We start from the raw sequence: 26,567 nt of genomic DNA, 5'->3' as shown, positions 1-26,567 counted from the left end.
TGACCCAGGTGCCAAATGCGGCAACGGAGTATTATAACGCGAGAGCGACAGAAGCGATCCCGCCCAACTGAAGAAGAAGAGGCGAAAGAAGTGGAATCCCCAACGCATGGAGCCGATATCCACTCGGACGAAAATGATTATCACAATGAAGTGAGAAGTTCACAGGCCTATGCTTCTCCTTCCTTTGTATCCTCAGCAGCGGCAGAAATACAACATGAACTGAAGAAACAGTTTGATGTCTGTCAATTGGTTGAACGCGATGTTGCTTCTCTTCTTAAACAGAGAGATCAGTCAACGGCATCAATGGGTGTTATTTCATCATTCAAGAGTATATCTCCTAACGAAATGATTCGTCTTAATGTTGGTGATACAATTTTCACAGTTCCTCTTACGCTTCTTTTAAGTAAGGATGGAAACGAAAACTACTTTGATGTACTCTTTGGTTTTCGTAAAATCAACATCGGCAATAATAACAGTAACAATAATAACAACCTTACTAACAATTATGGTTTTCTTCAACCCCCTATTTTAGATGAAACTGGAGCACTCTTTATTGATAGAGATCCTGCTACATTTCATCTCATTCTTAATTACCTTCGGGGGTATCGTTTGCTTAGCACATTAAATGAAGATCAATTGTCAATGCTAAAGACAGATGCACGATACTTTCAATTGCAGGGTTTAATGAAACAACTTGGTGATAAAAATAATGAGAATAATATGAAGTTTCGTCCTGGACCAGGTGTTAATCCTGAACGCAATCGATTTCGAGTTATTTATGGTGTCGCTGTGGTTGGACATCGTTTTCTTATTACTGGACGTCATCGTATTACGTTTCAGGTTATTAACAGCGATTATGTAGGCATTGGATTAGTTTCTGAGTCGTGTGTTAGCACCGATCAAGAGTTTCACAAAACCTCTCATTGTTGTGTTTATTATATGACAGGAGTATTTTACTCAAATTTTCCTCATCACCGCAAGGAGGATGGATTAGAGGCATTTGAGAAGAATGATTATGTATCACTTATGGTCGATATGAACAAGCGTGTGGCGGAATATACACTTAAAAATTCTACAAAAATTATATCTCTTGGAAATGCGCGAAAATTGCGTTTCGCAGTGGCAATGAAATTAAGTTCATGTGTCCGAATTGTTCCGGAAGAAGAGGCGGAGCAACTTCCCCTTTTTCAGAAAAAGATGCAAATAGAGGGACAAATACCTGTAAACCGCACATCATCTTTTGCAGACGACCGTGAGACCTTCACACAATTATCACAACCCGGCGGAGCAGGCACTTTGGCTTCCGGTGGTATTGGTGGTGGGGCACAAGAACAGGCATCATCATCTCAACAATTACAACAACAACAACAACAACAACAACAACAACAGCAATCGCAAGTTATGACTTCTTTGTTTATGTCTCGTACATTAGATGGTGATTTGCGGCCTGCTCTCATTGATGGTCTTGGAAGAGCGACTCGACCATTCGTCTTGAGCTCTTTTACTAGTGCTCTCTTACCAGGCGATATCAGTACAATTGATCCAATTTTACTTGTTTCCGGCACCCGTGAGAGGCGCGACAACGCATAAAAATGGGAATTATGTCTATAGACGTCTTTATGTGACTCCCAATCGATGTATATATATATATATATATTGATATTATTTGTCTGTTTTCAAGAGAGAAAAAAAAAACACATTGCCCAGTTGCACTTCTTTTCTTACGTTTTGCTTTGGTGGCTGAGACCAAAACGATGAAAGAAAGGAGTGATGGTTTGGGGGAAATTATTACTGTCGTATCCCTCTTATTTGCTGTTTGTTTGTTTTTTTCATCCTATTGCTTCTAGAGTAAATATGCCTGTTTTTTTTTCCTTTTGCTTTTCTTCTTTTTCTTATTATTCTTGTTTTTTTATTTTTTAATTTCACCCATTTTCTCCTTCCTCGTCTCTTAACATGCTCGTTATCCTCTTGTAGTACCCTGTGGTAAACCCATTACTGCCTAAAGTGCATATAATTAAAAAGAAAAAGAGAGATATTAGTAGGAACACAAAGTGATGTCTAATACTGCTACCGGTGCTCGGACAGGTCCTACAGATGCTACTTCTGCTACAGCATCCATGCAAGGCACCCAAGAACTAACGAGCTTTGTACAGAATTTGCTGCAACATATGCAAGATCGTTTTCAGGAAATGTCAGACTCTATTATTACTCGTATTGATGAAATGGGAAACCGTATTGATGATCTGGAGAAATCTATTTCGGAGCTCATGCAGCAGGCTGGTATGGAAGAGGAAACAAAAGCACCTGCTGCCCAAGCGAAACCCAGGGGGAAAAAGCCGTAGATCGAGTTTTCTTTTTTCCTTCTTTCTGTGTTTGTGTGTGTATTGTTTTCGTTTTTGTTTCCTTTTCATTGGTTTTCTCCATTAGCTTGTACCCTTGATGCGCTTAGACAATAACACTGAGAAAAACCCCATGGATCAGTTAGACACATACCGTACCACTGTATTTCTGATAATAAATTTAAACCCTCTTGAGAAAGCGTTAAATGGTAGAGAAAAAGAATACTCTTGGCGTAAAAGGAGTTAAAAGAAAGAAACATATATATACATATATCTGTGTTATCTAAATGAAAAGGAACGAGAGAAGCATACCAATATGTGGGGAAACAGAAAGTGTGAAAACCACATAAACGAAGATAATCCAAGAGAGAGTTAGTGGGTTATCATTTTTTTTTTCGGTAGTAAAGAAACCCAGAAGAAATAAAGAGTTTTGTACCGTATTTGTACGCTTTCCTGATACGTTTCGTTAAAACTTTCCAAATATATATGCACTTTCCCTTATCTTTTTCATGATCTCTCCTTTCTCTCTTTTTTCCTCTTTCCTCCTCATTTTTCTTCCTCCTCTGCGCCTGCGTGGTCAACCCAAGCGAGACACCATAGGAGAAGGGACACGGGCCCACGTTACACACACACATACATAGGGTGGACCAACACAAAATGACGACCAGTGGGTCAAGGAGAGAAACTATTTACGAGGCATGCCATCACGGCGATGAGTCCCGCGTTGTGGCGTATGTGCAGCACGGCGGATGTGTGACGGAGCGGGATCCCCACGGCATGACGCTGCTGCACCACGCCGCCTTCTCCGGTGCTGTTGCCGTCGTGGCCGCCGTTCTCTCCGCCCGGCCGCTGCAGACCGTCGAGGTGGACGCGGTGGATGGCGGCGGCTGGACGGCCCTGCACTACGCGGCGGGGCGGGGGGCGGCGGACGTGGCGGCGATTCTCCTCGACGAGGGCGCGAACGTCAACGCGCGGGACTCACTGCGACGCACGCCGCTGCACGTGGCGGCCGCCGGTGGACACGCCGGAGTTGTGCAGCGGCTGCTGGCGGCGGGGGCGGCGGCGGGGGCCACGACAGTGTCGGGAACCTCCGCGTTGGATGCGGCCCGGGCAGGGGGATGGGAGGAAGTGGTGGCCCTGCTTGAAGGGAAAGAGTAAGAGAAGGGAAGGAGGAGTGGGTTATATAATGTAATGTGAAGTGGAGAAGAGTGAATAGATGGATTATTGTTTGTCATTGGTGCTTGGTGGGGTGGTTCACTTTTAACGGTTGTTGTGGGTATGGATTGCTTATTCCTCTTTTTCTTTCTTTTTCTTTCTTTTCTCTCTTCGTGATTAGGTGGAAGGAAGGAAGGAAGGAAGGAAAAGGGTAGCATAAGTAGCAGTATACAGTATGATTCCAGCAGAGGCGGAGGTTCACACTGGCAATCTCACACCACCACCGCAGTGTGATGCAGTGGGTGAAATTCTCGCCATGAAATCTCTCTCTCCGCATGACAAGGTGCGTCAGTTCGTTGATCAACAACAACAGCAGCAGCATTCTCTCTCAGATACAATGAATGTGGTACTCTCGGAAGAACCACATGATGCTGCAGTTGTGGCGGATTTAACACAACTCCCCATTGAGCAGACACCAAGCACGGAACCCCTGGAGTCGTCTCAGGTAAAGAGAAAAAAGAAGAGCAAGCCGCAGAAACAGCAGATCACCCGCAAGAGAAAACAAGGAATCGAAAATGGGGAATGCGGTGGTGATGATCAAATCACCCTTTTTCGGCGATCCCAAAAAGCATTGCGGAAAGAGGCACGTCATGTCAATATGAGGGAGATTCTTTGTCGTTCTCTTGGTGGTATAGCTGATGGGTCCAGTGATGCCAGTAATCCATTTTCTCCAACTGGTGTTTCACAAACATCTTCCACGTGGTCCCCATCCATTGCCACCAGCATAACAAATCATTTTCTCTCCAACGTTCAGCAGCAGAAGAAACAAACCTTTGAACGTCTTTTGCAAAAGGAAATGACAAGTTCACAGCTTTCCTTCTCCCGCCTCACTCCGGATGATGGAAATTCTAATGGAGAAGAAGTGGAACTTATCATTGGTGATGAAACGGCCGTTATGGTACCACCCGCTGCGGAGAATGATATCCTTATTATGGACGACACAGTGACATCCACCTCGATTGATAATCACCTTTTTGTTAATACTACTGCTACTTCACGGGGTTTTGTAGAGATTGATGAAGAAGCAGAGCAGGCCCAGTCTGAGGCCCTAATGCGCAAACATGAACTCTGGCGTCTGCGACAAAAACACCTGCGAGAGAAGCTACGCGCAGAAGAGGCTGCGTCGCAAGCAAAAAGTGGAGACCATCATCAAACCTCGCGTGTTCCGCCATCTTCCACAAACGCCGCCGCTATGTCTTCGTCAAAAACAACAACGACATCGACACGTGTTTCTACAGTAGAGACTGACGGATCATTCGATGTTCTCATGATGGCGCAGCGCAGCTTGATTAATCATTCCAATAGTAGTAGCACACTTAAACTCTCTGCTGATCATATGGAGATGATTCGTCGCGCCAATAATTTTGATAACACCTCAATCCAGCGGGTAGTTGTATTTGAGACAAGAGGCAGTAATCGGGGAAAAGCCGACGCCTTCTCCTCTTCCTCTGCTCTTGCTGTCCCGGGCGCTGATAATTACACTCCCATTTAGAGAGGGAAAAGAAAAAGAGAGAGGAAAATGCGATACCAGAGTGTGGCCATCCTAGAGATTTTGATAAAACATTCGTCACATGAAACCCCGTACTGCTTTGTTTTTTTTGTTTTATATTACTGATATCGCACCTCTTCACTACTTCTCTGTTTGAACAGCCATTTGTGCAAATGGTTATCATAGACTATGGAGGTAAAACACCTGTAAATGAGTAAAGATATAATAAAACTGAAGAGATGCATCACCCCTTTCTGGAGTGTGTTGGGTTCGTTTGTGTACCATCATCCTAGAAATATCATAGATAGAGATGTTCTGACTACATTGTGTTCTTGGGAATCTTTGGTTCTTTCTTTTCTTGTTTACTTCTCTTGTCACAATTTGGATAATGAATCTTGTGTGTGTTTTGTTTTGTTTTTTTTTTTGTGTGTGAATATTTTATTCTTTTGCTGCCGCACGGATGTGCAAGCCCATTATTATTGTTATTAGTATTGTACGGTATGCTCGTATATCTGTGTGCTTGCCTGCTTTATTGTATCTACTTTTTGCTCTTACTCCCCCCATTCAATATTGTAACAATTAAATAGTGTAGGTAGGTGGGCAAATGGCAGATTTAGATAGTACAAAGATATCCATCATCAGCGCCAAGAAGGCGGACCCCAGAGTTCTTTCGGAGATTGGCGATCAATCAGCTGAATTGCCAAAAACTATCAGAGTGAAAAATGCAAATGCCAAGCGATGTAATGTCTGCTGTATGTCTGTCGGATTTCTTCTTTCTGCAGTAATGGTGCTGGCAGTCTCAGGCATAGGAACAGCAGTTTCTATCTTTGCAGAAAAAAGAGTAAATTGCACGATAAATGGCATCATGCGCCAGGTGGGTTGGATTTCACTACCAGGAATTCTGGTTGGAACAACTCTGCATTACTTTCTCTCTGAAGCCATGTGGAGTGGTAGACATAATACATGGGGACAAGCATGGATGAAGGCCATTGCATTCAACAGTCTCACGTGGTGTGTTGGCATTGGCGCTGGAACACTATTCTGGCGTAAAGGTCTTCTCAGGACCTCTGCCGGTCGTCGATTATATTATCGTTATCCGATCCCAGTGGAACCCCTGGACTCACGTGTTCTTCGCGGTCAGTCAGAGTTCTTTACAGGCATGGGATGGTCGTATTGGTTGAGTGGTGTGCTGAGTGGGCAAGTTGGATTTCTGAGTTGTGTGGGGTTTTGTGTTTGGAATGATCGCCCGTACTTTATGATGAACCCCCATGGGGGTTATTCCAATCGGTGTATGCCGATGTGGCGGAGGGAACAGCTTGCCAGGCAGGCGAATGTCCGTCTTTCTAATGATTGAAAGGCAGGAGGAGGAACGCAGAGCCTGATTAAGTGAGTGAGAAAGAGAGAAAGGTGGCTCGGTCCTTTTCTTTTCTTTTGTAATAATGAGTAAAACAAAAAGTTATTTTTTTTTTTCCTTGCTCTCTCTGTATAAGTGTTTTTATTTGTTTTTTCACTCTTATTGTTTTTTGCATTTACTTCTTCTGTAATAATGAATTTGTATTATGGCTATGTGTGATTGGGTTTTTATTTCTCCTATGGTGTTTCTCCTTTTATTCTTCTCCCCTTATCCGTTTATCCTCTACATTTTTTTCTTACTTTACGTGGTCGTGACAACACAAAATAAAGAAAGAAAGATACCAGAGAATACTAGAAAAGTTATGGAAGAGTCGGGGTGTACGAGTCATGACGAAAGATAGAATTAATTTTAGACATTCCATGAAGCATGCACATGGTTCCATTGACATGGAAAATGCGGTTGGCGTTACGGAGTTGCGTACGGCAAATCTTTCCCGTTGCAGCATGGATGAGGTGAGAAACTCACGGGTTACAGGATTAATGAAATGGTCCTTTGATGATTTCATCGTTAATGAAGTGTGGCCTGATTCTATCTTTTCCAAAAGGGAAAATAAAGAAACGCCAGGCACGGGTGTATTCTCTCGTTTTTTAATTCGTGTTGTCTCGGAAGGGGTTCCCGATGGTGCTATCGCAACGCTTATTGAAGAGAAATGTCCTGCTGGGACATCTGTGCAGTTTGTCTCTCCAGTTGATTTCGGGAGTTGTCAAGAACGTTTTGCATTGGTTTATACCAAATCCCGCAGTGCCATGTCTCATTTTCAGCATCAGCAGAAATGTAATGTTTCTGATGGAGTTGTATATCTTGGAGAAGCTATAGACATTACGGCATTGCAAGAACCGTTATCCCCATTACCAATTGATCTTTTACCAGATTTACGCTACCGCATTCTTTTAAGGGGTATAAAAGGGGCTTTGGCAGATCTTCTCCCGCGCCTGGAAAGTTTGCAATCTAATGGATTTCTAAATTACTCACATTTGGCTCGTCATGGTGTTGGTCTTTTCCGCGCCTTTGAGTCGGGAAGATTTCTTCTTCACAGAGAATATCCAAGTTTTATTTCCTCTTATATTTTGGGTTTGACGGAACGTTCGCCACTTCTACATAAGGAAATTAATCCCCTGTTAGAGCTAATTGCGAACCCAAAATCTACTCGAGAAGATTGGAGAAGTGTTAAAAGAAGCTTGGAGTATGCGTTAAAAAAAGATGAACCTATTGTTCGCCGTGCACAAACTGGATTATATTATCCGCATCATGTTCTTTTGCGTGACTTTCTAGATAGAGCAGCGGATATTTCACCAGCACATCACGATTCAGCGCAGGTTATTCGCGAAGGCATTCCTCGTTTAGTTATACAAGAAAAACTCAGAAGTGTGGCCGATGTGCATTTTAATGCAATGGCATCACTTCGTTGGGAACTGTACGGAGACAAGGTTGCAGTAGGAGATCTTGTAATTCCCAAGGGTGAGGGAAGAGATTTAATTGACGTTTTCGAAGCCCCTGCCGATCACGTAAATGGAAACATGATATCTTTACGCCATCCTGAATGGCTATCTATTTCTGGGGAAAAACACTTAAATAATTTACTTGGACGTGTTCAGGTAATACAGAGTAGGGAAGAAGCACAACAGTTTTCCATTGATGATGTGGTCCTGCCTGTATTGGGGTTTGGTGCGGAACGTTTAATTCTCCCCAACAACCGAATGAGGGAAGCATCTGAACGGTTATCACATGAGTTTCAGGTTGAGGGATTATCAGAAATGAAACTTTGTCCTCCAGCAACGTATCGTCGCCTTGTTGTGCGCCCAAAGGATTTTGCCTACTGCATTTTTGACGATGAGAGGGGATGGAGTTGGGAAAGTCATAACGATGTTCCTATTCGTCCTCAGTTGTACAAGGATCAGGATGGAATCACACGGCAGGTCTCACCCTTGTTTCTTGCCAGTGGGAAAAACATGATTGCCCGGAGTGGATTTCGTGGTGCTGATCAAAGAAGTTATTTTCTAAAACCTGCGAGACGCCCTGGTATGACATGTATTGTGGAGATGGCATTGCCCCGGGGATCCGCCGTTAGTTCTGCCCTTCGTGAGGTGCTTCAATTTGCAACAATTGATCCGGGTGCTATCTTTCATCTCCTTCGCTGATTTTATTATCTTTATCCTGGTTGATTGTATGTTTAAATAGTTCCCGTGTACCGTTTTGTTTTGTTTCTCTTCTTTGTCATTTCTCTGTGTGTTTCAAAAAGGTGAGAATACAATTAATATATATTTTTAAAATAATTCTATTTTGAACAGGTAGATTGGGGAGTTTGGTGGGGTGGCTAAATAAATATTTTACCAAGTTTTTTTTCTTTCTGTGTTTGTTTCAGATCCTTTTCTGTATTTCTTCTCTGAGCGATTCCTTTTTCTTTTATCCTTTTTTCTCTGGTTTATGATCATTTATTTATTTTTCTTGATAAGAAATTGGGGCTTTTGGTGAGGGGTCAAACAGACGCCATCCCCAAATGGTGGTGGTGGTTCGCCTCGCACTGCGTCTTCGTTTCAAGAATGTGCCTGGTGTCCAGGGCGAGCGTGTCTTTCGAGATACCATGACTTTTACAGATCCGCACGATCACGGCTATGATAGCATTAGCACTATTGTGGAGAAGAAGCTTCGGTTTATGGATGCCCCTCCCTGTGATTTCACCGTATTCCACACGGATGCAAAAACAGGGGATACGCTGGTAGTTGATGATGCCTACCTGAGTGAATTATTGGTTGGTTTAATGGAAGACGCCACAACTAGGGCTAATGCTAGTATTAGTGGTGGTGACATTCTTGGGGTGACATCTGCTGAGATTCACGCCATGGGAGCAATAAGGGATGATAATGATGATTGTAATGAACTAATCGTGGAAAAGGGAGTTTCATTTGACGTTGAAGTTGGACGTGAAAAACCAATAGATTTCAATATTCAAAGCAAAGGAAACTTAGTTGTCCCTTTAACTTCAGATGCTTTACAAGCTCATATCACTGACAGTGTTTATGTTCCTATTGGTGATATTACGTTTCCTCCTAAATATCCTAATTTCTTTATTCGTGGAGTTGTTATCGCGATACGTTTTAAAACTCCCAAACCCAATTTGTCAGTATGTGAGATAGACTTTTGTGATTTGGAAAATAAACAGCAACAAATTACCTCAATGACTTTTGATGAAACTGTACAAAAAGCCATTCGGGAAAACCTTCGAGGCGATCGAAAACAGGTAGTGGAGTTGCGAAATGTTTACGTTCGCGTTAAAAATGATATAGATAGACGTTTTCAGACAAATTTACATCCATTTCTTATCAGAATGAATCGTGGATCTAGAATGGAAGTAGTTCAGGTGCTTCCGGTGCCCATCGCATTGCGGTGTGAACAACAAGTTATCACAGTAAGAGAAAGTCTTAAACCAGTTGGGCTTGTGAATCTTGGTGATCTTGCAGCTTTGCGTGATACCCATGATCTGAATATGAGTCCCACTATTCCAAAGGTGCATTCCACTCCAGGTTCTTCATCTTCATCCTCTATTCATAGTGGGGCTAAGCGAACAATGTTTTCCTTTGCCAGTGGGACTTCTTCAGGTGGTGGTGGTGTCCCCGTCTCGGGTGTGGTTCCTTCACAGTTAGGTGAACAGGTTAGACGACAACAATCCCAGTTTCTCTCCAAGCGGACTCGGGAGGAGCCTGTTTATTGGGAACCCGATACCCCACATATTACACAAAAAGATGTGCGAATGCGTGACCCTATTGTTGAGCAACAAAAAGTTCAAGAAGAAGATAAAAAAGAAAGGATTCGTCGCCGGAAGGAAGTAAGTAATGTGTGTATTATTTGTGGTGTAAATTGTGATGATGAGAGCACCTTAACTGTTGTGAAAGATCTGTTAAGGAACAACACTCGTAATATGGGACGAAATATTCCCTCAATGACTGAACTTCGTTATGCATTAAGCGACAGACGGCTTACTAAGGGTAATAAACAACGCAATCGTCTAGTTTGTTCTGCGCATTTTGTGGATCTTCGAACTCGAACCGTTCATGTTGTGCATTGTCGCTGTGTTCATATTTGCTCAGGTTATCAAAAAGGATCTGAACTTGAGGATGTCGTATTTTGCGATTTACCCATGCAAATGTGTAATTTGTGTGGCATGCCTGGTGCTAGTGTGTCTTGCTATCACCCTGACTGTAATGAAATGTATCACACGATTTGTGCATTGTTTTCAGATGGTTATGTAAACTTTGGCAAAAAAGATCCGTATTTACCCTGTCCAGCGTGCCCAAGACATACACAGGTGGTTGTGTCAACAGGTAATAGAACTCCAGTTGATTGTGGGAAACAAAACACATCGGCATGGTGGGAAGAAGATGAAGTGGTGTTTGATTCCCGGGTCGTAGAGGATACTGACCTACGCGACCCAGATGAGAATGATGGAGCCTAGAATATTTCTTTGAAGGCGATGTTTCTCTGGATGGAAATAAATTCATTCTCCCTATTCTCATTTCACATGTTGTTTTTGTTTTTGTTTTTGGCTTTCTTATCTCCTCCTTCATCCGAGAAGAAGTGCATATATTGCTTTAAATTGAGAAGGCGTTTTGTTCTGTTTTTGTTTTTCTACTTTTCTTTAGATATTCATGGTATTTGGTAAAGTGGATTTTGTCTTGGTTGTTGTTTTTGCATGTTTCACAAATCTCACCTTCTCCTTTCCTTTTGTTTTTCTTTTTGTTTATGTATATTTATTTTGTGATGTTGTAAAAACAAAGGGAGTTAGGGTGGTGTTGGTAGTAAATGCCTGGAACTCCCGTAACCTTAACACCAGCCACACCGCCTCCTCCCAAAGGATGTGAGTTGCTGCGTGAAAATGTTTATGAGGCAGGTCGTCCTGCTAATGTAGATGAGGTCCGCATGCGACGCAAACCAACCATGACGCACCGTGAAGATCAACTTGTGGCACCCCTAACTTCTAAGGTTAAAAAATATACTGTGGTTTTAGATTTGGATGAGACAGTGGTTTATGCACGCGAGGGTCCTTTGTACGCTCGTGCATACTTGAGAGAATTACTTCGTTCTATAAAGAATGATTTTGAAGTTATTGTTTGGACAGCTGGTGAAAGAGAGTATGCCAAAAATATTTTGGAGGAAATCAATGAAGAGTGTATCATCCAACATTTGATTTACCGACACAAAACATGGTTTTCAACTGATGATTACACAAAAGATCTTAAAAAACTGGGTAGGGATATAAACTATGTTATTATTGTAGAAAATACACCAGATTGTGTTCGGGCAAATCCTAAAAATGGCATTATTGTGGAAGATTTTGAGGTTCCAGGAACCCCGACCCCATCTCAAGAAAAGGAAATAAATTCACAAGATGGCGGTGAAGGTAAGGATAGCACAACAACGACAACAACACCCCCTTCCACGGTAACGAAACCGAAGCGCCAGTTCACAGATCGCACCCTTCTTTTACTTCAAGAGGTCCTCTTGGATTTGTCTGCCAGTGGTGAAAGTGTTCCGGAATTCCTTTCCAGATGCCCACTTCTCACACAGCAGGTGATCCTCGGTTCGGATGGCAAGGGCATTCCCACATATTTTCTAGGTAAGCGTCGCAAACGCGGAGCGCCACCCAGCAGCTCAATGACGCCACCGTCAAAACGCATCTCCCGTCCAGAATGTAGGAAAGGAACGGGTAAGACACCAGCGCGTTCCCGTAAAGAAAAGGTGACGTCAACAGACCTTGCCCCGCCAGAGGGTTGAGAAAGTGGATATGAAAAAATATAAGAATAAAAACAGAAATGTTACTGTTAATTCTTTTTTCTGTTTGTTTTACTCTTGTGTTGATCCTGCTTTTTGCGTCTCTCTCTCTCTCTCTCTCTCTTCCTTTGTCCTGGTGTTGTTGTTCTCGTTGTTGTTGCCAATTTGTTTTGTTTTCTGGCTTGCCGCGGGAAAGAAGAACTGTCAAGGAGGAAAATCCGCCATGCCTTTTCTTATTGTGTCTTTTTGCCTTTTTTTTTCTGAGCCTTTTCCCTGTGGTTTTTGATTCCAGCCACAAGCCGGGCGTTATTTTTTTAGGAAGCGAACCCCGCCGCCCCCGACCACCCCGACCCAGGAGGAAAGGGGAGAAAGCGGGGCGGCAAAAAAAAAAAAACTCCGACGACTACACCCACGCCACGAACATCCAAGGGCCGTCCCGGACAGCCCGGCTGAAGGGGAATTATTGCGTCCGGGGTTCCATTATTTTCCCCATCCCCGGTAAATACGTTACCTCGCCAATCAGCAAATGCAGAGAAAAACATCCCTTTGCATGCAATTTATGTCACCGAACCTTCCCCCAGAAAAACGGATTAACTCGCCACCTCGGGTGCATGCGCAACGCAGAATGCCCTCCCGCTGAAAGAAAGCGGCCAAGAGCAGATGAACCAATACCAGAGGGATCGGCATTTCCATGTGACAAATGTGAAATGATAGCGCGCTCTAAAACAGGCCCCAAAGCCCACATTAGAGCACGCCATCCTGAGGACCCCAGGAAAGACGCACCCGGCACGCAGTTAATTCCACAGCCAGCATCGCTGCGCTGTGAATTTTGTCTGAGGGATTTCGGTAACATAGGAGCTCTATCGTGCCACAAAAAATTTAAACGCCCACCTGGAACTCCGATATTGCCGATTACGATAAAGGTAACGTTTCCCAGAAATAAAAAACGTCAGCGAGACTCGTCGCCACCGGAAGGTGAGGACCACGGCAAGGTTCAGTGCGGTATGTGTAAGAAGTTCTACGCCAACATGCCTTCACTCGCCATTCGCTGCAGAAATTTTCACCATGGCGAAGGCATGCCTGCCAAAGGGGCAACCAAATCCTCCTGAAGCAAGGGCGAGAACATCAGAGACCTTGCGACCCTGATTTGCCCCACATGCAACAGACAATGCATGAGCAAATCAGGCCTCACACAACACCGCATGTCTCAACACGGGTATCGGCATATTCGCGCGCATACTGGCCAACGCACCGGCTGCGAAGAAACAGCGCTGCATCTCTTGAGTTGCCCCGCCCTTCGTCCATTGCAAATACAGTATGCTATAACAGATATCCCTCTCCAGAAACTGTGCTTTTCTAAACAGTTAGCCCAATTCCTTCTGGCAGCGGGGCGGAACTATGCGATACCGCAGACTTCGCGGTCCAGAACCCCTACGCCTCCTTCCTCCGCCCCTCTAAGGCCCCTACACCCCTCTAAGGCCAGCGACGAGCTCGATTATGGAATCCCTGAAAGGATTAGTCTCAAGAGACGCTTGCCGCGATCCCCAAGAAGCAACAAAAAACAGAGGAGATCATTGGGGCCCAATCATTAACTAAAAAACCAAAAATAACAAAAATTAATAACAAAAGGAGAGTGGCCGACGGGCTCTGGGAAAGGATGGTGGGAGTAGAGAATCCCTCGTAGACTGTTTTACTGCGCATGGATTGGTTATAAAAATAAAAATAAAACAAAACTTGAAAATAACAAAACTCAACTAATAAAACCCCAAAATAACAAAATAAATATTACAAGAGCTTGAGGATCCCACAAAACGAAAGGATTTTTCTCTCAAACAGCGCTCTCCATAGACAGCAACCTTGGTGCTCTACGGCGAGAAGCTGATAGCCGTACCGTTGGGGTAAAACCCATAAAGACACGAGGTATAAAAAAAAAAAGAGCGCAAATTTCAGCATGGCAGAATCAATGTGATGAGGGAATCAGTCTGGATGTGATTTACTTCTCAAGAAATGTTTTTCTTCTGGAAAACTCGCTGGCGCTTAAACTACGGCGTCGCGCAGCACCGGGACCAGCCGCGTCGTGCTGGGGCAGAACTGAATCCAAGAAGGTCCTGGGGCACGTGTCGACGTGCTGTCGGCAGTATCACCTGTACCAAGTTACTGCTGAGCGGTGATGTGGAGGAAAATCCCGGCCCTTCTCTGCGAGGTATGCGGTGGAACTCAGCTGGACTTACCCAGGCCAAGAGGCTTGCTCTCCACAAAACCCTGGTTGAGGAAAACGTGCCATTCGGCCTTCTAAGCGAGACGAAAATGTCTTTTGCGGAAGTGTCGAGTTTCACAATCGCTGGTTATCGACATCATGGAGTGTCCTGCCCCTCTAAAGGTGGCGGCGTTTCGATTCTGGTTCGTGAAGACCTGCCGGTGGAAGTAGGATCGTCTGTTGTGGCGAGCATTGGGTGTACTCACGCAACGACCCACTTGACAGAAGGGCTGGCGCTCCCAGTGACGCCAGCATACTTCTCCCCAGGGCAATCATTTACAGCATCGCAACTGGACACGCTCTTGATGACTAGCAGACCCCGCCCCATTGGTGCAGATGCTGAAACGCATGCGTTGGCCTGGAATCGCGCGATCCCACCTGATACACGTGGCGATGTGCCAGCGCAACGGTGCCTAGATAACGATTGTGTCATACAGAACAATGGAGAAAGCACCCGCCACACTACACGTCACGGTCTGTCCGCGCCGGACGTGGCACTATCCCGAGAGTGTCGCATAGAGTCTTGGACAGCCAAGTTCTCTCCGGATAGTGACCATTATATCACCCTCTTCGAAGTAGTAGCAGTAGATGATGATGAACCACTGCGGTTCCCTCGCCCCCGTGCCCCACTCTATGCATGGAAGAAGGCGAAATGGTCTCGTTTTAGACAAATGTCAAATGCCCAATGCCGAAAACTACCGACACAGAAGATGAGCGTTCACAAACGAGAACGTTTACTCGCCTCCGCGATCCGCATCGCAACAGCTGCAGCGGTCCCCCGCGGAGGACGAGACACTGCCCCCTTTTGGACTCCAGAACTCAGTGAGATCGAGCCGGAGATCCAACAATGCAAAGCCTCTGTCTATAGAGACAGGTTGGCAGCACGCCGCAGAGAGATGCCGAGACAAGCCTCCCATAAAAGATGGAAAGCCCTCTGCGGCAAGATGGCCGTAGCAGACGGCTGCCGTTGGAACATTGCAAAGAGGATTTACGCCCCACGCCCACTGAGCACCCCGGCGATAAAGATTAACAACACGACGCTCACGGAAAATCAGAAGGCCAAGCACTTTATCCGTCTTTACCCCGCACGAGCCAGACGGCACCCACACTCCCACCCTCCGCAAACCATCCCAGTTGTTGGCGAGGAATTTGCGCCCATTACAGAAGCGGAACTGGAACGGGCCCAGCGCCTTCTCCCGAAAGGAACGGCGGCTGGTCCGGATGGGATTCACAGCGAGGCTCTCCGACATTTGGGACCCAGAGCGAAAGCAGAAACCCCATCACTTTTCAATGGGAGTCTCCGCACTGGTATTGTCCCAGCTGCTTGGAAAGTAGGTGTTATTGCGCCCCTCCCCAAACCAGGGAAGAAGGCAACAGACCAGACCCGTTTAGACCAGTCAAATTAACTAGCTGCATTTCCAAACTAATGGAAAGGATTATGGCAGCCCGTATTCGGGATGTTATTGAACCCAAGCTGACCCCACAACAATCCGGGTTCAGGCCTGGCCACTCCACACTGGACCAATTACTACACCTGCGCGCAGCACTCAAGAGACCTTCATACGACTCGCGCAAAGGTGCCGTATTCGTTGATTACGCCAAGGCCTTCGATACTGTAGATCACGACCGAATCGTTATTGCGATGCGAGAGATGGAGCTCCCACTCCACATCATCCGATGGTCAGCCCCATTTTTAAAAGGACGTCAGGCTAAAGTACGAGTCCAAGGAAAATCCTCACTACTAATGCTATTCCACCGCGGCGTACCGCAAGGAACGGTTCTAGGCCCGCTTATGTCCATTATAGTAATGAACACTCTAAGCAAACGATTATCTCAAGTTCCTCTTCTGTACCATGGCTTTTTTGCTTATGATCCCACGCTAGCAGCACGGCATGAGAACAGAGACGTCATCAACAGTGTGCTACAAAGCGGAATAAATGTGGTTGATGAATGGTCCAAGAGCTACTTCATGGAAGTAAACGCAGACAAAACGAAATACACCCTCTTTGGATCGTTGGACCCAAACCCCCTCTCCCTTGAACTGCGCGGCACCCCTGCCGGTCTAGAGAAAGCTCCAAAACTTCTCGGAATTACATTCCAACACCATCGCGGAGTGTCCTCCCATTTAATGCCGACGAGGCTACGCATGAATTTCTGTTTGTTGCAGCTCGCTGCAATCTCGCCCGCCGCATGGGGCCCAAAACGGGAAGTGGGGCGTGCGTTGCATGTTCAAGACGAGGTTTTCTCGGATGCCCTTGACCCACGGTTGTGTGTGTGCTGCCCACGGCTCGGGCGCAATGACGCGAGACGGGTGTCGGGAATGTAAGGGAAGGAAGGGGTTGCGCCATCGCCCTCCTTCCAAGACGGCGGTGGGGTCACATCTTCTTCCGTCGCCCCGTCTTTTCCGCCAAGACGCCAGCGATGTCGAGGCCACAGCGTCGTCTGCTTCATCACCGTCGCGGGGAAAAAAGTAAAGGGCGAAACCCGACAACGAGCCCCACGACGAGCGGCTCGCGCCTCGTGCAGACTGGTTGCCGGGTTTCATCCTTTCCCCTCTCCTTCTCACCTCCTTTATCTCTCTCAAGTTCAAAGTCCCTGAGCATGATATTTCAGGCCTCAAGTTTCAGCGCCTCGGGACGTAAAGTGCCCCTCGAGCCCCGCCGAAGCGAAGCATGCCGCCCATGCCAGCCCATGCATGTTCTCTCGTTTGGAGAGGGGCGCAAAAAGTGGTTGTGTTTTTGTGTTGATGTGTTGCTGTGTGACGTGCATGTTTGGAGTGCATGCCGCGCCGCAACTGTCGTCGGACAGGAATTTCGACCAGGCCAACGCGATTGCGTTTGGAGTGCGATCCCGTTCAAGATGAGCCTCCAGGCGTGCTTGTATATAGGTGCCCCACGCCGCCGTGAGCCTTCGCGTTTGGAATGCCCTTCCCCCGAATGCAAGAGTTGAACGCTGAGCGTGAGCCGCGCAAAACAGGACGGGATGCGAGTTTGCGTGGAGGAGAGGAAAGAAAGGAGTCACGGTGTGTGAGGGGAAGAAGTGTGGCATGTCAGTCCCGTGCCTGTGTTGGGTGGCTTGGCGAAAAGAGGTCCGAGAATCACGTTGTGGTCAATGCAAATGCCTCGATGGTTCACATCACATTCCCAAAAACACACAGTGATAAAGAGAGAAAGAGAAAGTGGCGGGGAGGCACGGCACACCAACCATAACAGCCGCACACGTTAACTGCAGCCCAATCAACAACAACAGAAATAAACAAGGAGAAGTGCAAACACACCACAGAGTCAGAGTAGAATCAAACTACAAACATGGCTCCATGCTCTCTTCGCCCAGCCCCTCACCATCACTTCGCCAGATTGCAACTCACAACAGAGGGAATCCCAACAGTGCACTCATGTGCGGCCCCAATCACACAACAACGCAAAGGAACCGCACCTTCACTCCAGCCCCTCAAACACGCGGCGGGGATATCGCCACACCGACAGTTAGCGCACCGCAAACACATCAGCGTCCAGCAGAAACACACCAACCACCGAGAATCCGCAGCGGCGCGGTCCAGCAACACAGAGTTTCCATCTCACCCACATGCCCATGCCAGAGAGGCACTAAGGCATACACTAAAACCCTACACTGAGTCACACACCTGCAGAGAGGAACAGAAAACACAAGAGCAACGGAAAAAAAGAAAAACAGGATATCGACGGCACACAATAACACAATCACAGCTGACACTCCCAATTAGAGCAGCATTCACCCACACCAACCAAACCATTGCATCAATACGCACCCCAAAAAGAAAAACAAACCCATTACGTGAAGCCGAAGCGGAGCAGTCTCAGTCCCTCCCCGCAGGCTGCAGTCACTCAAGCGAACCACACAACACACTACACCACAAGGGCAGAGAAATATGCTCGTGGTCATGCTTTGAGTGACACCACCAACAGAGAGAGAAGGCGAGAACAAAGAAATGTGTTTTCATTACGTGGGCGGTGCGAGGAGAAACCCCAACACACACAAGGACACACATAGGAAGGGCACTCTCAAACACCCACAACCCACCAATATTTTCACCAAAATAAAAATGTAAAGAAAAGAGAGAGTGACTGCGTGAGGCAGACACAATAATAGAGCAAAAATGAAAAAAAACAAAAGAAATTCATGACTTAATGTGGCTGTGATGCCCGAAGACAGACACATCCACTTTATGGTTCATAACGAGTATTTATTATATGGTAAAAGTATAGTGACCAAGTATTCATTGTTTGCATAGCCTGCAGCCTGCAATTAGCAATTAAAAAGAATTACTACACAAAACCCAAGACACACAAGGTGCATGGGAAACGCAAAAGAGACACACACAGCTGCACACACACAGTGCAAATTAATAATGAAAAGAAAACACACACAAGGAAAGAAGGGAAGAGTGTATAAAAGAATGTGTCTGCAGAGGACTGCGTGTCTGTACTGATGCACGGTGTGGGAAAGCACAAAGCACCACGCCTATTGGTTGGCTTGAGGAGCACACCACCATATGCAGCAGAACAGACACGCACACACAGCACCACACAGGGGGAAAACAAAACAACGAAAACAAAAAAAAGAAAAGAAAGCCGTGATCATCATGTGAACATGTTCAGGAGACAAGAACACAAGTCCCTGCAGTTGGTGTGCGCGTGTGCCTTTCGTACAGGACGAGCAATGGGAATGATGCACACACATGATGACAGTCCACACACACAAAGAGAAGGAAGGTTGTTACTGTGTGCGTGTTTGTGTGTCTTGAACCTCCTGCCATTCTTCACATTTCAGTCACAGCAATTGTAACGCATTGGGGATTCTATCCCATTCCCATGGGTAAAAGCAAAAGTTAGTAATATTACGGAACACACACACACACACACACCAGGCACACGCAGTGAACAGCGGGAAAGCAGAACCCAGATAATGCGAACAAAGAAAAAGAACACTCCATCACAAAAAAGATGGTTTGTCGTCTGATGAGCGCCATGGGGAATGCAATAGATGTATCCATTTACAAACAAGCAAACAAGAGATTTATCGCACTGGAAAGAAGAAAAATTTCAACATCCATTAAAAAGAAAAGTGACCTCACAATGCATCCATGTCCAGTCGAACAAAGGTTAACACTGTGCAGCTGTGTGTCATGGAAACACCAATCAGCACACAAGAGTGCAACCCAACACACACATCAGAACAAGAAGCAACAAGGGACTGTGCAATAATGCAGGACTGCTGCTGCCATCCTTATTTTTTTCCTTGGTCTTATTCACCGCCTCCTCTGCTGCCTGTATCTCTTCTTCTTCTTCTTCAGCCGCCCACGCTTTTCCTGCTTCCTTTCTTCTCCTCTTTTCTGCCACCCGCTCGGCCTCCTCTTCCAATGCTTTTATCAACCTGTTCTTATCTTCATCACTGAGAGCATCCCTTTTCATTTTCACTTCGGCATCAGGACTTTCTTCAGTAACTTTCTTCAGTTTGCCCTCCTTTTCGCTTTTGCCGTTTTCCATTTCCCTCTCTAACGTCACCCAAATCAATGCCTGCGGCTGCGCAGACTTTCCCAACTCCGCAACCGCCGTGGAAATTGCTTGGAGTTTTGCTTCCGCTTCTATAACCGCTTTTTTCACCTCTATTAACTTCTCCCTCGCAATAGAGAAGGTCTTTTCGTTATTCGATTCCTCCTTCTTGACTTCTTCCATCGTCTTGGTCAACCCTTCCTTTGTATTACCACCTTTTTCTTCGAGTTGCTTCATTTCCTCCGTCTTCTCCATCCCGTTAGAAAAAAATCTTTGAAACCCAGATAAAGATCTCCAAGTTGCCTTTCTTCGATTTTCATGCTCTCACTTAAGTTCCTACAATTGTCATGCAAATAATCCGCCCATGCGATCGATGTTATCGCCTCCAGGACCGCAGTTGTGGCTTCCGTCACAGAACTCTCACCCTTCACCATTCCTTTGGGTTCTTCGAGTTTCCCTTTCACCTCTTCATTTTTCCTGTCGTACCTCGCCTTGTTCTCAACCCGCCTGACAGCCACATCCATTTCATCGCTGGCCTTCTTGGCTTCCAGAGCCTTCGCATAGAACGCATGAGTTCGTTCCACACCCACACACAAGCCGTTCCTTTCGCAATCAGTTCTTCCGCACAATTGATCGACTCTCTCAATGCACTGCTCGCCGAAGCAAAACCGGCATCAGTCCCAGGGTTTTTAGTTTCTCCCGCACTGGCCACACTCACACCCAAACAGCACTGCAGAAGTACCAACAGGTACACCACGCGGCGCAGTTGGATGAGCATCCTTGTTATTCAATATCACTGTGGGCTGCTTGTGTCTGTGGTAACAAGAAAAAAGAAAAGGGAGGCACAGTTAACACACAAGGCAGTGGGGACAGAGAAAGAGAAAGAGAAAGAAGAACCCCATTTTCTTCTTTTTAGCTTTCGCCGCGCGGTGAAGGGGAAGATCAGATGAAAACAACAGTAACAACAACGAGAAAAAAAAACTTTGGGGAAATCACATCAAAGAGGATTCTATACACGGATATCGGCATTTTCAGTTGTGATGCGACTCTTTCCTAGTGGTCCGAAATAGCAACGCCAGAAATTACGACAAAATCCTTCATTGAAATCTCGATTTGGCTCAAATAATCCAAGACCGAAACGAGCAGATTCCTTCTGCGTAGAGTTCATGCAACCGAGGTAAATGTAATACACCGCCATTGGGACAACGACACAACCAGCAAAACCAGCCCCCACAAGGGAAATAGCAATGGCAGCAATTTCCCAACGTCCTGATGCAGTATCAGAGTTCCGGGGGCTATCAGCTAGCGCCACTGCAGCGCGAATAAGAACAAATATTGCGAGAATACTTGTAAAAATAAAGAAACCACCAAAAAAACGAAAAGTTCTCTTGGCAACACAACACCCTATTACACCACAATGGTGATCAAATACCTCAACACAGTAATCGCAAAATTGACAATGTGTACTTCTAGGAGGTCGAACTATGTGACATGTAGGGCATATCTTGCAAAGTACCTCTTTACCGTTAATCATAGCTATCTCAGGTTGTCTTCCTGGATCAGGAGGAAGAGGTAGCAAGATTCCAGGATCAACCGTAACAGATAAAATCAAACAAATAAGAGCGGCGATAGAAAATATGGAAACAACTAAATAACTGTAAATTTCTCCACGTGGAACCACACCAATCATAAATATGAGATCTATCAAAAGTATCAAAAAAACAATACAAATACTGTTTACACCATCGTGTGTAACAACGCAGCACCATAGCAAAGTAGATCGTCCTAGAACACGTTTGGGGGCATTCGACCAACGAAGTGGAGGTCCGTGTGGCATAGTCCCTTCAAAAACTCGATAGAACTCTGCATCCGCATTTGGACGTGTAACTCTGTCCCGAGTGTATCGTTCACGTTGGGAAAATGCACTCCCCGATCCCAGAGAACAGTCATTTTCCATGAGCACACAGAGACACACACACACAGAGACAAAGAAAAAAGAGACTCTTCTATGCGTCCTTTTCCCTTTCCTTTTTAGGAGACAAAAAAAAAAAGAAAGCAATATAGGAACAATAAATCTAAAAAAAAACTCTCTAATAATTTCCTTTCCTTTACTCATTAAACTGAAAAAAAATAATGAATAAAACAACACAAAAGAAAGTTCAAACTTTTTCTTCTTTCTTTTTTTTCGTTTTCTTTCAATTTCCCTTCTTTCCATTGGGGAGGGGTGGGGCCTCACTTTGGCTGTTGCCTGGCCTTTCGTTCTGCCCCAAGTTCCTCCTCTAGGGTATCTACATCAAAACCCAGTCCCCGCATCTCCTCAAGATAACGCTGAGTTGGTCCTTCTTCAAGTTCCTGAACGCGTTTCATCTCTTCATGCATACGCCGCCGCCGCATCGCATAACCAAAGGCAGCGACACCAAAGCCACAAACCAAAAAGGCACGTGCTCCACGCCACGCCATTTTTCGAAGAATTTTTGTATTTTCTTCAAAACTCTCCGCACCTATTTTTTCTGCTATTTTCATATTCTCTAAGGTACGTTCATCTACTCTGGGCGGAGTCTCTTTGCCATTACACGAAACCATTCCACCTTTTTTTTTCTGGTGCTTTATCTTTGTCTTTCAAAAATGGAAAATCTGACGCCGAATAAGAACACCTCTCTCGTGCGTCTATTAAAACGAACCATTGTTAATTACAAATATAGAGAAAAGAAGAAAACCACCACCAACAAACAACATTCAAAGAATATATGCAAAAAAAAAGCTTACGGAACAGGTGAAGGTTAAACACCAGAGAGAAATTATAATACTCAATAATAATAATAATAATAATAATAATAATAATAATAATAATAATAATAATAATAATAATAATAATAATAATAATAATAATAATGAGTAGGAAAAACATCGGTGTCAGAAAAATGAAGCTGATACAATGTCCACCAGCGCAAAAAATAGCACATTCTATTGCTGTCGGACTCACCTGCATTCTACCGTTTGTTGCTGTTTTTTTTTTTTTTTTGATAAGGGGTATATGGGAGGGAAGGTGATGCGGTTTCTGTCACGTACTTTGATAAAATAATAGGACACTCTTCCCCACTCCAATCCACGACAAGACAGAAAAAGCAGAAAAAAAAGAAAGAAAGTGTGCATCCAAAATAGAAAATGCAACCGACACTCTAGTCCTCTAAAAAAAACAGAAACATTTCTACCTTTATATATATCCACGTGTGCGCCACCCCAAAAAAGAAGAACGACAATAACAAGGAACAACAAAAAGAGACCTATCGACATGGATAATGAAACGGACCAAAACGAAAAAAATAACAACATACAAGAACACACACACACTATAAATACAAATATGTGTGTGTTTTTGTGTCACATTTTAGGTAATACATTTTCTTTCATCATCAATCTTCTCCTGTCTTGAGTTTCTGTGAACGGGCACCACTCGTCCTACGAAGAAGACAATGGTCAGGTATATTCTCCTGTCCAAGTTTTGGTCGGTGACCGTTAAGACTGGGATGGCGTGCCGGGCTGTTGTGGCAGCTGCCCCCTACGCTGCTAATACTTTGACCATGAAAGAGAGAGCCTGTGGGTGCGAGTCTGGCGGAGGAGGAAGAATTATTATTTGTATTGCGCCGAAACGGCGATGACCGCCGCGTGGAAGGACTCGGAACCCGCAGTGGTGGAATATTCCGAGCGCTGCCCGCCTCCCGTGGGCCGTTGTTGTTATCGCCGGGTGGACTCGACGTGGATCGGCTCGGCGAGGGTCGCCGCTGCGGGGTGGCCACCCGCCGCTCGAGCAACGAGTCTACTTTTTTGCCCAGAATCGTGACGACGGCCTGCAGATTGCGGCAGTCCGCCTCCCGATCGGCTAATTCCTGCGCCATTCTCGACAGTTGTTCCTCAAATGTGTCCCGCTGGCGGCGCAGCTCCGCCTCGAATATAATTTTCTGCCGCAGAAGTTCGGCACGAAAGGCATCCATCTCATCCGAGCTCATTGGCAACAACCGCAGATGTTTCTATGGTGTACACACCCGTGTTCTCCTTCTTAACCCCTAGAATAAGCGTGATAGTCAACTTACAAGGGAATATTAGAAGAATAAAAGTAAGAAGGCAAATAATAAAAAGGAAAATATCACAACAAAAAAAAAGAGAGAGAGAGGTGAGGCAGAAAGATTAAGAAAAGCAAAAATACACAACTATTTCATAAGGTGGTATTTCCTTACAAAACCGGACGTCTCTCTTTCCATAGGAAAAGTAATATATATATATATATATATATATATATAAGAAAACGAAATAAATTATTTAGAAGGTATTCACACAACAAAAAAAGAAGGATTAGTACACATCTTTCATAAATTTATGTTCGTTTTCCATGTTTTGTAAAAATTTAGATGCTGCAGAACGAGTCATACCACCGTAAACCAAAAGGTCTACCAAAGTTTGATCGACACTTTTCGCCATTTCAGAGGCATTTCCTGAAACATAAAGAAGACATCCACCATTTGTAGTACTAGTAAGAAGTTTTAAAATATAATCCTTATGCTTTTTTAGAAGATTTGTTACATAATACTTTTCACATTGATCACGGCTAAAAGCCAAATCTAAGAGCGTGAGAACAGGGGGTGGTGAAACATCTGCCGCCGCGATTTTTCCCTCGCCTTGTGGGCACCACTCTTCTAACTCTTCACGTACAAAGTACTCCGTCTCGCGTCGTTGGGTCCCAAAGAAGAGAACCATTGGACCAAATGTGTTATTGGGTTGTTTTTTCATTAATGCGGCCCGTCGATAACAGAAACCCACCATTGAGGCCACACCAGTACCAGGTCCAATCATCACAACAGGACGTTCACCACATTTTGCAGGGAGGTGAAAAGTAGATTTACGAATAAAGGCAGTTATCTTTTCTCCTACTGAAACACTTTGCAGATATTTTGAATTCATTCCATCAGGAACAATTCGGATAAACACTTCCACCGTTTTTGGATGTGTTATCCTATCAGAGGCTATTGAGTAATACCGTGGTTGCACCCGTGGCATCATTTCCAAGAAGTGAGCAATAGGTATAGAACAACAACTTGGAAAATGTTTTAAATAATCCAGTAAGGTACGAAAAACAGAAGTTGGTGTTCGATCTGTAGTTGGGGTGTCAATTTCTGAATTATCTTTTTTTTTATTTTTTTGAATATCTCGGTTAAGTAACTCCGTAAAGAGATCTTTTTCATTTGGATTAGAGCAATATTTCGCTAGTACACGCAACATTGACTTACGAGGTTTACCATGTAAATCCAAATAACGTTCAAATACTGTCCGTAAAGTTACACAAGCAGGAAATGTATTTCTTAATGAAGCCCGAGAACGTGCATTTGCGGTTGTACACAGTTCTACAGGCGTCATCCATTCTTTTTCAGAAATATTTAATACTACTCGATACGCTTCAATTATATCAGGCAAATTAGCTGGATAAATACCGAGATGATCTCCTGCTTGGTAAGTTATCGTGTAATCTTCAATACTCAGAACAAGATGAAGAATAAAACTACCATCATCACGTTTTACTGTGCGTGGGGTTTTCTCCTTTATTACAAGTTCAACAGGGTTTTGCACAGATGGTTCTAGTAGTGAAGGTGGTGGAATAAAAGGTAATGGACTAACAGACTTTTCAGGTGTAAATTGAAATATTAATTGGGGTTTAGGAGGTGCATCTGATGTTGCCGTTAATACTATTCCACATCGTTCTTCAAGAACTCCCATAAGTTTTTCTTCCCATTCTTCAAATTCATCTTCCTGTAGTGGATTTCGTGCATCCCCAATTCCAACAGGTAGTAACTCTTTTCCTCCACCTTTCTTAAGAAGCATATTTACAAATAATCCTCCCCGACAAAAGTACTTATAAGAGCTATCACCCAAAGCAAAAACAGCATATGATATATCAGAAAATACCATTTTACCTTCGGTTCCTCCCCTTTGCAAAGCTGACTGCATCTCGGCAAAGAGACAGTAAAAATTTGCTGGTACTTCCCCTTCACCGGTACTTGACACTATAAATATCACAATAGGAGATTCACCCTTCTCATTTACTGGAAAAAGATCTTGTTGAGAGTTAAACCGACTTAGATGAGCCCAAGAAGAGGGATCAATAAGTGCCACATCAGCACCACGTTCCTTTAAATTTGATACCAGGTTCTTAGCATAAGCTTCAGCATTACCAGTACTACTTCCATAAATAACCATCAAACGTGCGATTTCGTCGCTATGTTCAACACTTTCTTTTCCTTCTTTTTTTATGATTTCAGCGTACTTTGAAGCAAAGCTTCTCGTATATGGTGCAACATATTTACGTGATTTCCACAACCGTACAATTAAGGCCCCAATAGAAGCCCCTGCAATTAAGCAGACTGCAATCCCCAAAGGACGTCGCATCCCTGGCCAAATAGACTGTAAATAGCAACACAAAAGAAGACAAATAAGAAGAAAGGAAAAAGAACATTCTCCTGCTCTTTTAAAACAAAAAAAAAACAACCAACATGGAATTTTTCCTTTT

At 44.7% G+C, this 26,567-nt stretch overlaps 14 protein-coding genes across 14 annotated transcripts; 9 read left to right on the top strand and 5 right to left on the bottom strand.

Moving 5' to 3' along the window:
• Positions 1-15: 15 nt before the first annotated feature.
• On the top strand, positions 16-1,590 carry LSM04_003748 (Potassium channel tetramerization-type BTB domain; the record flags this gene model as incomplete). The annotated part of the gene is made up of 1 exon (XM_067335281.1): positions 16-1,590. The coding sequence occupies one exon, from the start codon at positions 16-18 to the stop codon at positions 1,588-1,590; it is 1,575 nt and encodes a 524-aa protein (XP_067195133.1).
• A 464-nt stretch (positions 1,591-2,054) lies between these two features.
• Positions 2,055-2,342, top strand: LSM04_000574 (Heat shock factor binding 1; the record flags this gene model as incomplete). The annotated part of the gene is made up of 1 exon (XM_067335280.1): positions 2,055-2,342. The coding sequence occupies one exon, from the start codon at positions 2,055-2,057 to the stop codon at positions 2,340-2,342; it is 288 nt and encodes a 95-aa protein (XP_067194944.1).
• Positions 2,343-2,996: 654 nt separating this feature from the next.
• LSM04_008891 (uncharacterized protein) lies at positions 2,997-3,497 on the top strand (the record flags this gene model as incomplete). Its single annotated transcript, XM_067335279.1, has 1 exon — positions 2,997-3,497. One exon carries the CDS (start codon positions 2,997-2,999, stop codon positions 3,495-3,497), a length of 501 nt encoding a protein of 166 aa, XP_067195447.1.
• A 232-nt stretch (positions 3,498-3,729) lies between these two features.
• LSM04_001431 (uncharacterized protein) lies at positions 3,730-5,046 on the top strand (the record flags this gene model as incomplete). Its single annotated transcript, XM_067335277.1, has 1 exon — positions 3,730-5,046. One exon carries the CDS (start codon positions 3,730-3,732, stop codon positions 5,044-5,046), a length of 1,317 nt encoding a protein of 438 aa, XP_067194993.1.
• A 601-nt stretch (positions 5,047-5,647) lies between these two features.
• LSM04_005699 (uncharacterized protein) lies at positions 5,648-6,397 on the top strand (the record flags this gene model as incomplete). The annotated part of the gene is made up of 1 exon (XM_067335276.1): positions 5,648-6,397. The coding sequence occupies one exon, from the start codon at positions 5,648-5,650 to the stop codon at positions 6,395-6,397; it is 750 nt and encodes a 249-aa protein (XP_067195238.1).
• A 386-nt stretch (positions 6,398-6,783) lies between these two features.
• On the top strand, positions 6,784-8,595 carry LSM04_004759 (uncharacterized protein; the record flags this gene model as incomplete). The annotated part of the gene is made up of 1 exon (XM_067335275.1): positions 6,784-8,595. The coding sequence occupies one exon, from the start codon at positions 6,784-6,786 to the stop codon at positions 8,593-8,595; it is 1,812 nt and encodes a 603-aa protein (XP_067195187.1).
• Positions 8,596-8,954: 359 nt separating this feature from the next.
• LSM04_002643 (uncharacterized protein) lies at positions 8,955-10,907 on the top strand (the record flags this gene model as incomplete). The annotated part of the gene is made up of 1 exon (XM_067335274.1): positions 8,955-10,907. One exon carries the CDS (start codon positions 8,955-8,957, stop codon positions 10,905-10,907), a length of 1,953 nt encoding a protein of 650 aa, XP_067195068.1.
• A 347-nt stretch (positions 10,908-11,254) lies between these two features.
• On the top strand, positions 11,255-12,226 carry LSM04_008914 (FCP1 homology domain; the record flags this gene model as incomplete). Its single annotated transcript, XM_067335273.1, has 1 exon — positions 11,255-12,226. One exon carries the CDS (start codon positions 11,255-11,257, stop codon positions 12,224-12,226), a length of 972 nt encoding a protein of 323 aa, XP_067195450.1.
• A 4,675-nt stretch (positions 12,227-16,901) lies between these two features.
• LSM04_004529 (uncharacterized protein) lies at positions 16,902-17,429 on the top strand (the record flags this gene model as incomplete). The annotated part of the gene is made up of 1 exon (XM_067335272.1): positions 16,902-17,429. The coding sequence occupies one exon, from the start codon at positions 16,902-16,904 to the stop codon at positions 17,427-17,429; it is 528 nt and encodes a 175-aa protein (XP_067195178.1).
• Positions 17,430-20,244: 2,815 nt separating this feature from the next.
• On the bottom strand, positions 20,245-20,789 carry LSM04_003993 (uncharacterized protein; the record flags this gene model as incomplete). The annotated part of the gene is made up of 2 exons (XM_067335271.1): positions 20,245-20,555; positions 20,606-20,789. 2 exons carry the CDS (start codon positions 20,787-20,789, stop codon positions 20,245-20,247), a joined length of 495 nt encoding a protein of 164 aa, XP_067195147.1.
• A 231-nt stretch (positions 20,790-21,020) lies between these two features.
• Positions 21,021-21,968, bottom strand: LSM04_009249 (Palmitoyltransferase; the record flags this gene model as incomplete). The annotated part of the gene is made up of 1 exon (XM_067335270.1): positions 21,021-21,968. One exon carries the CDS (start codon positions 21,966-21,968, stop codon positions 21,021-21,023), a length of 948 nt encoding a protein of 315 aa, XP_067195467.1.
• Positions 21,969-22,243: 275 nt separating this feature from the next.
• LSM04_005920 (uncharacterized protein) lies at positions 22,244-22,594 on the bottom strand (the record flags this gene model as incomplete). Its single annotated transcript, XM_067335269.1, has 1 exon — positions 22,244-22,594. The coding sequence occupies one exon, from the start codon at positions 22,592-22,594 to the stop codon at positions 22,244-22,246; it is 351 nt and encodes a 116-aa protein (XP_067195263.1).
• An 830-nt stretch (positions 22,595-23,424) lies between these two features.
• LSM04_007613 (uncharacterized protein) lies at positions 23,425-24,018 on the bottom strand (the record flags this gene model as incomplete). The annotated part of the gene is made up of 1 exon (XM_067335268.1): positions 23,425-24,018. One exon carries the CDS (start codon positions 24,016-24,018, stop codon positions 23,425-23,427), a length of 594 nt encoding a protein of 197 aa, XP_067195362.1.
• A 343-nt stretch (positions 24,019-24,361) lies between these two features.
• Positions 24,362-26,446, bottom strand: LSM04_003641 (Flavodoxin/nitric oxide synthase; the record flags this gene model as incomplete). The annotated part of the gene is made up of 1 exon (XM_067335266.1): positions 24,362-26,446. The coding sequence occupies one exon, from the start codon at positions 26,444-26,446 to the stop codon at positions 24,362-24,364; it is 2,085 nt and encodes a 694-aa protein (XP_067195126.1).
• Between the last annotated feature and the right edge of the window lie 121 nt (positions 26,447-26,567).

The sequence above is a fragment of the Trypanosoma melophagium genome, assembly GCF_022059095.1.
Source record: "Trypanosoma melophagium isolate St. Kilda chromosome Unknown ctg1segment0, whole genome shotgun sequence".
Lineage (NCBI taxonomy): Eukaryota > Euglenozoa > Kinetoplastea > Trypanosomatida > Trypanosomatidae > Trypanosoma > Trypanosoma melophagium.
The sequence above is the reverse complement of the archived record's forward strand: the minus strand, read 5'-3'. Positions and strand labels throughout refer to the sequence as shown.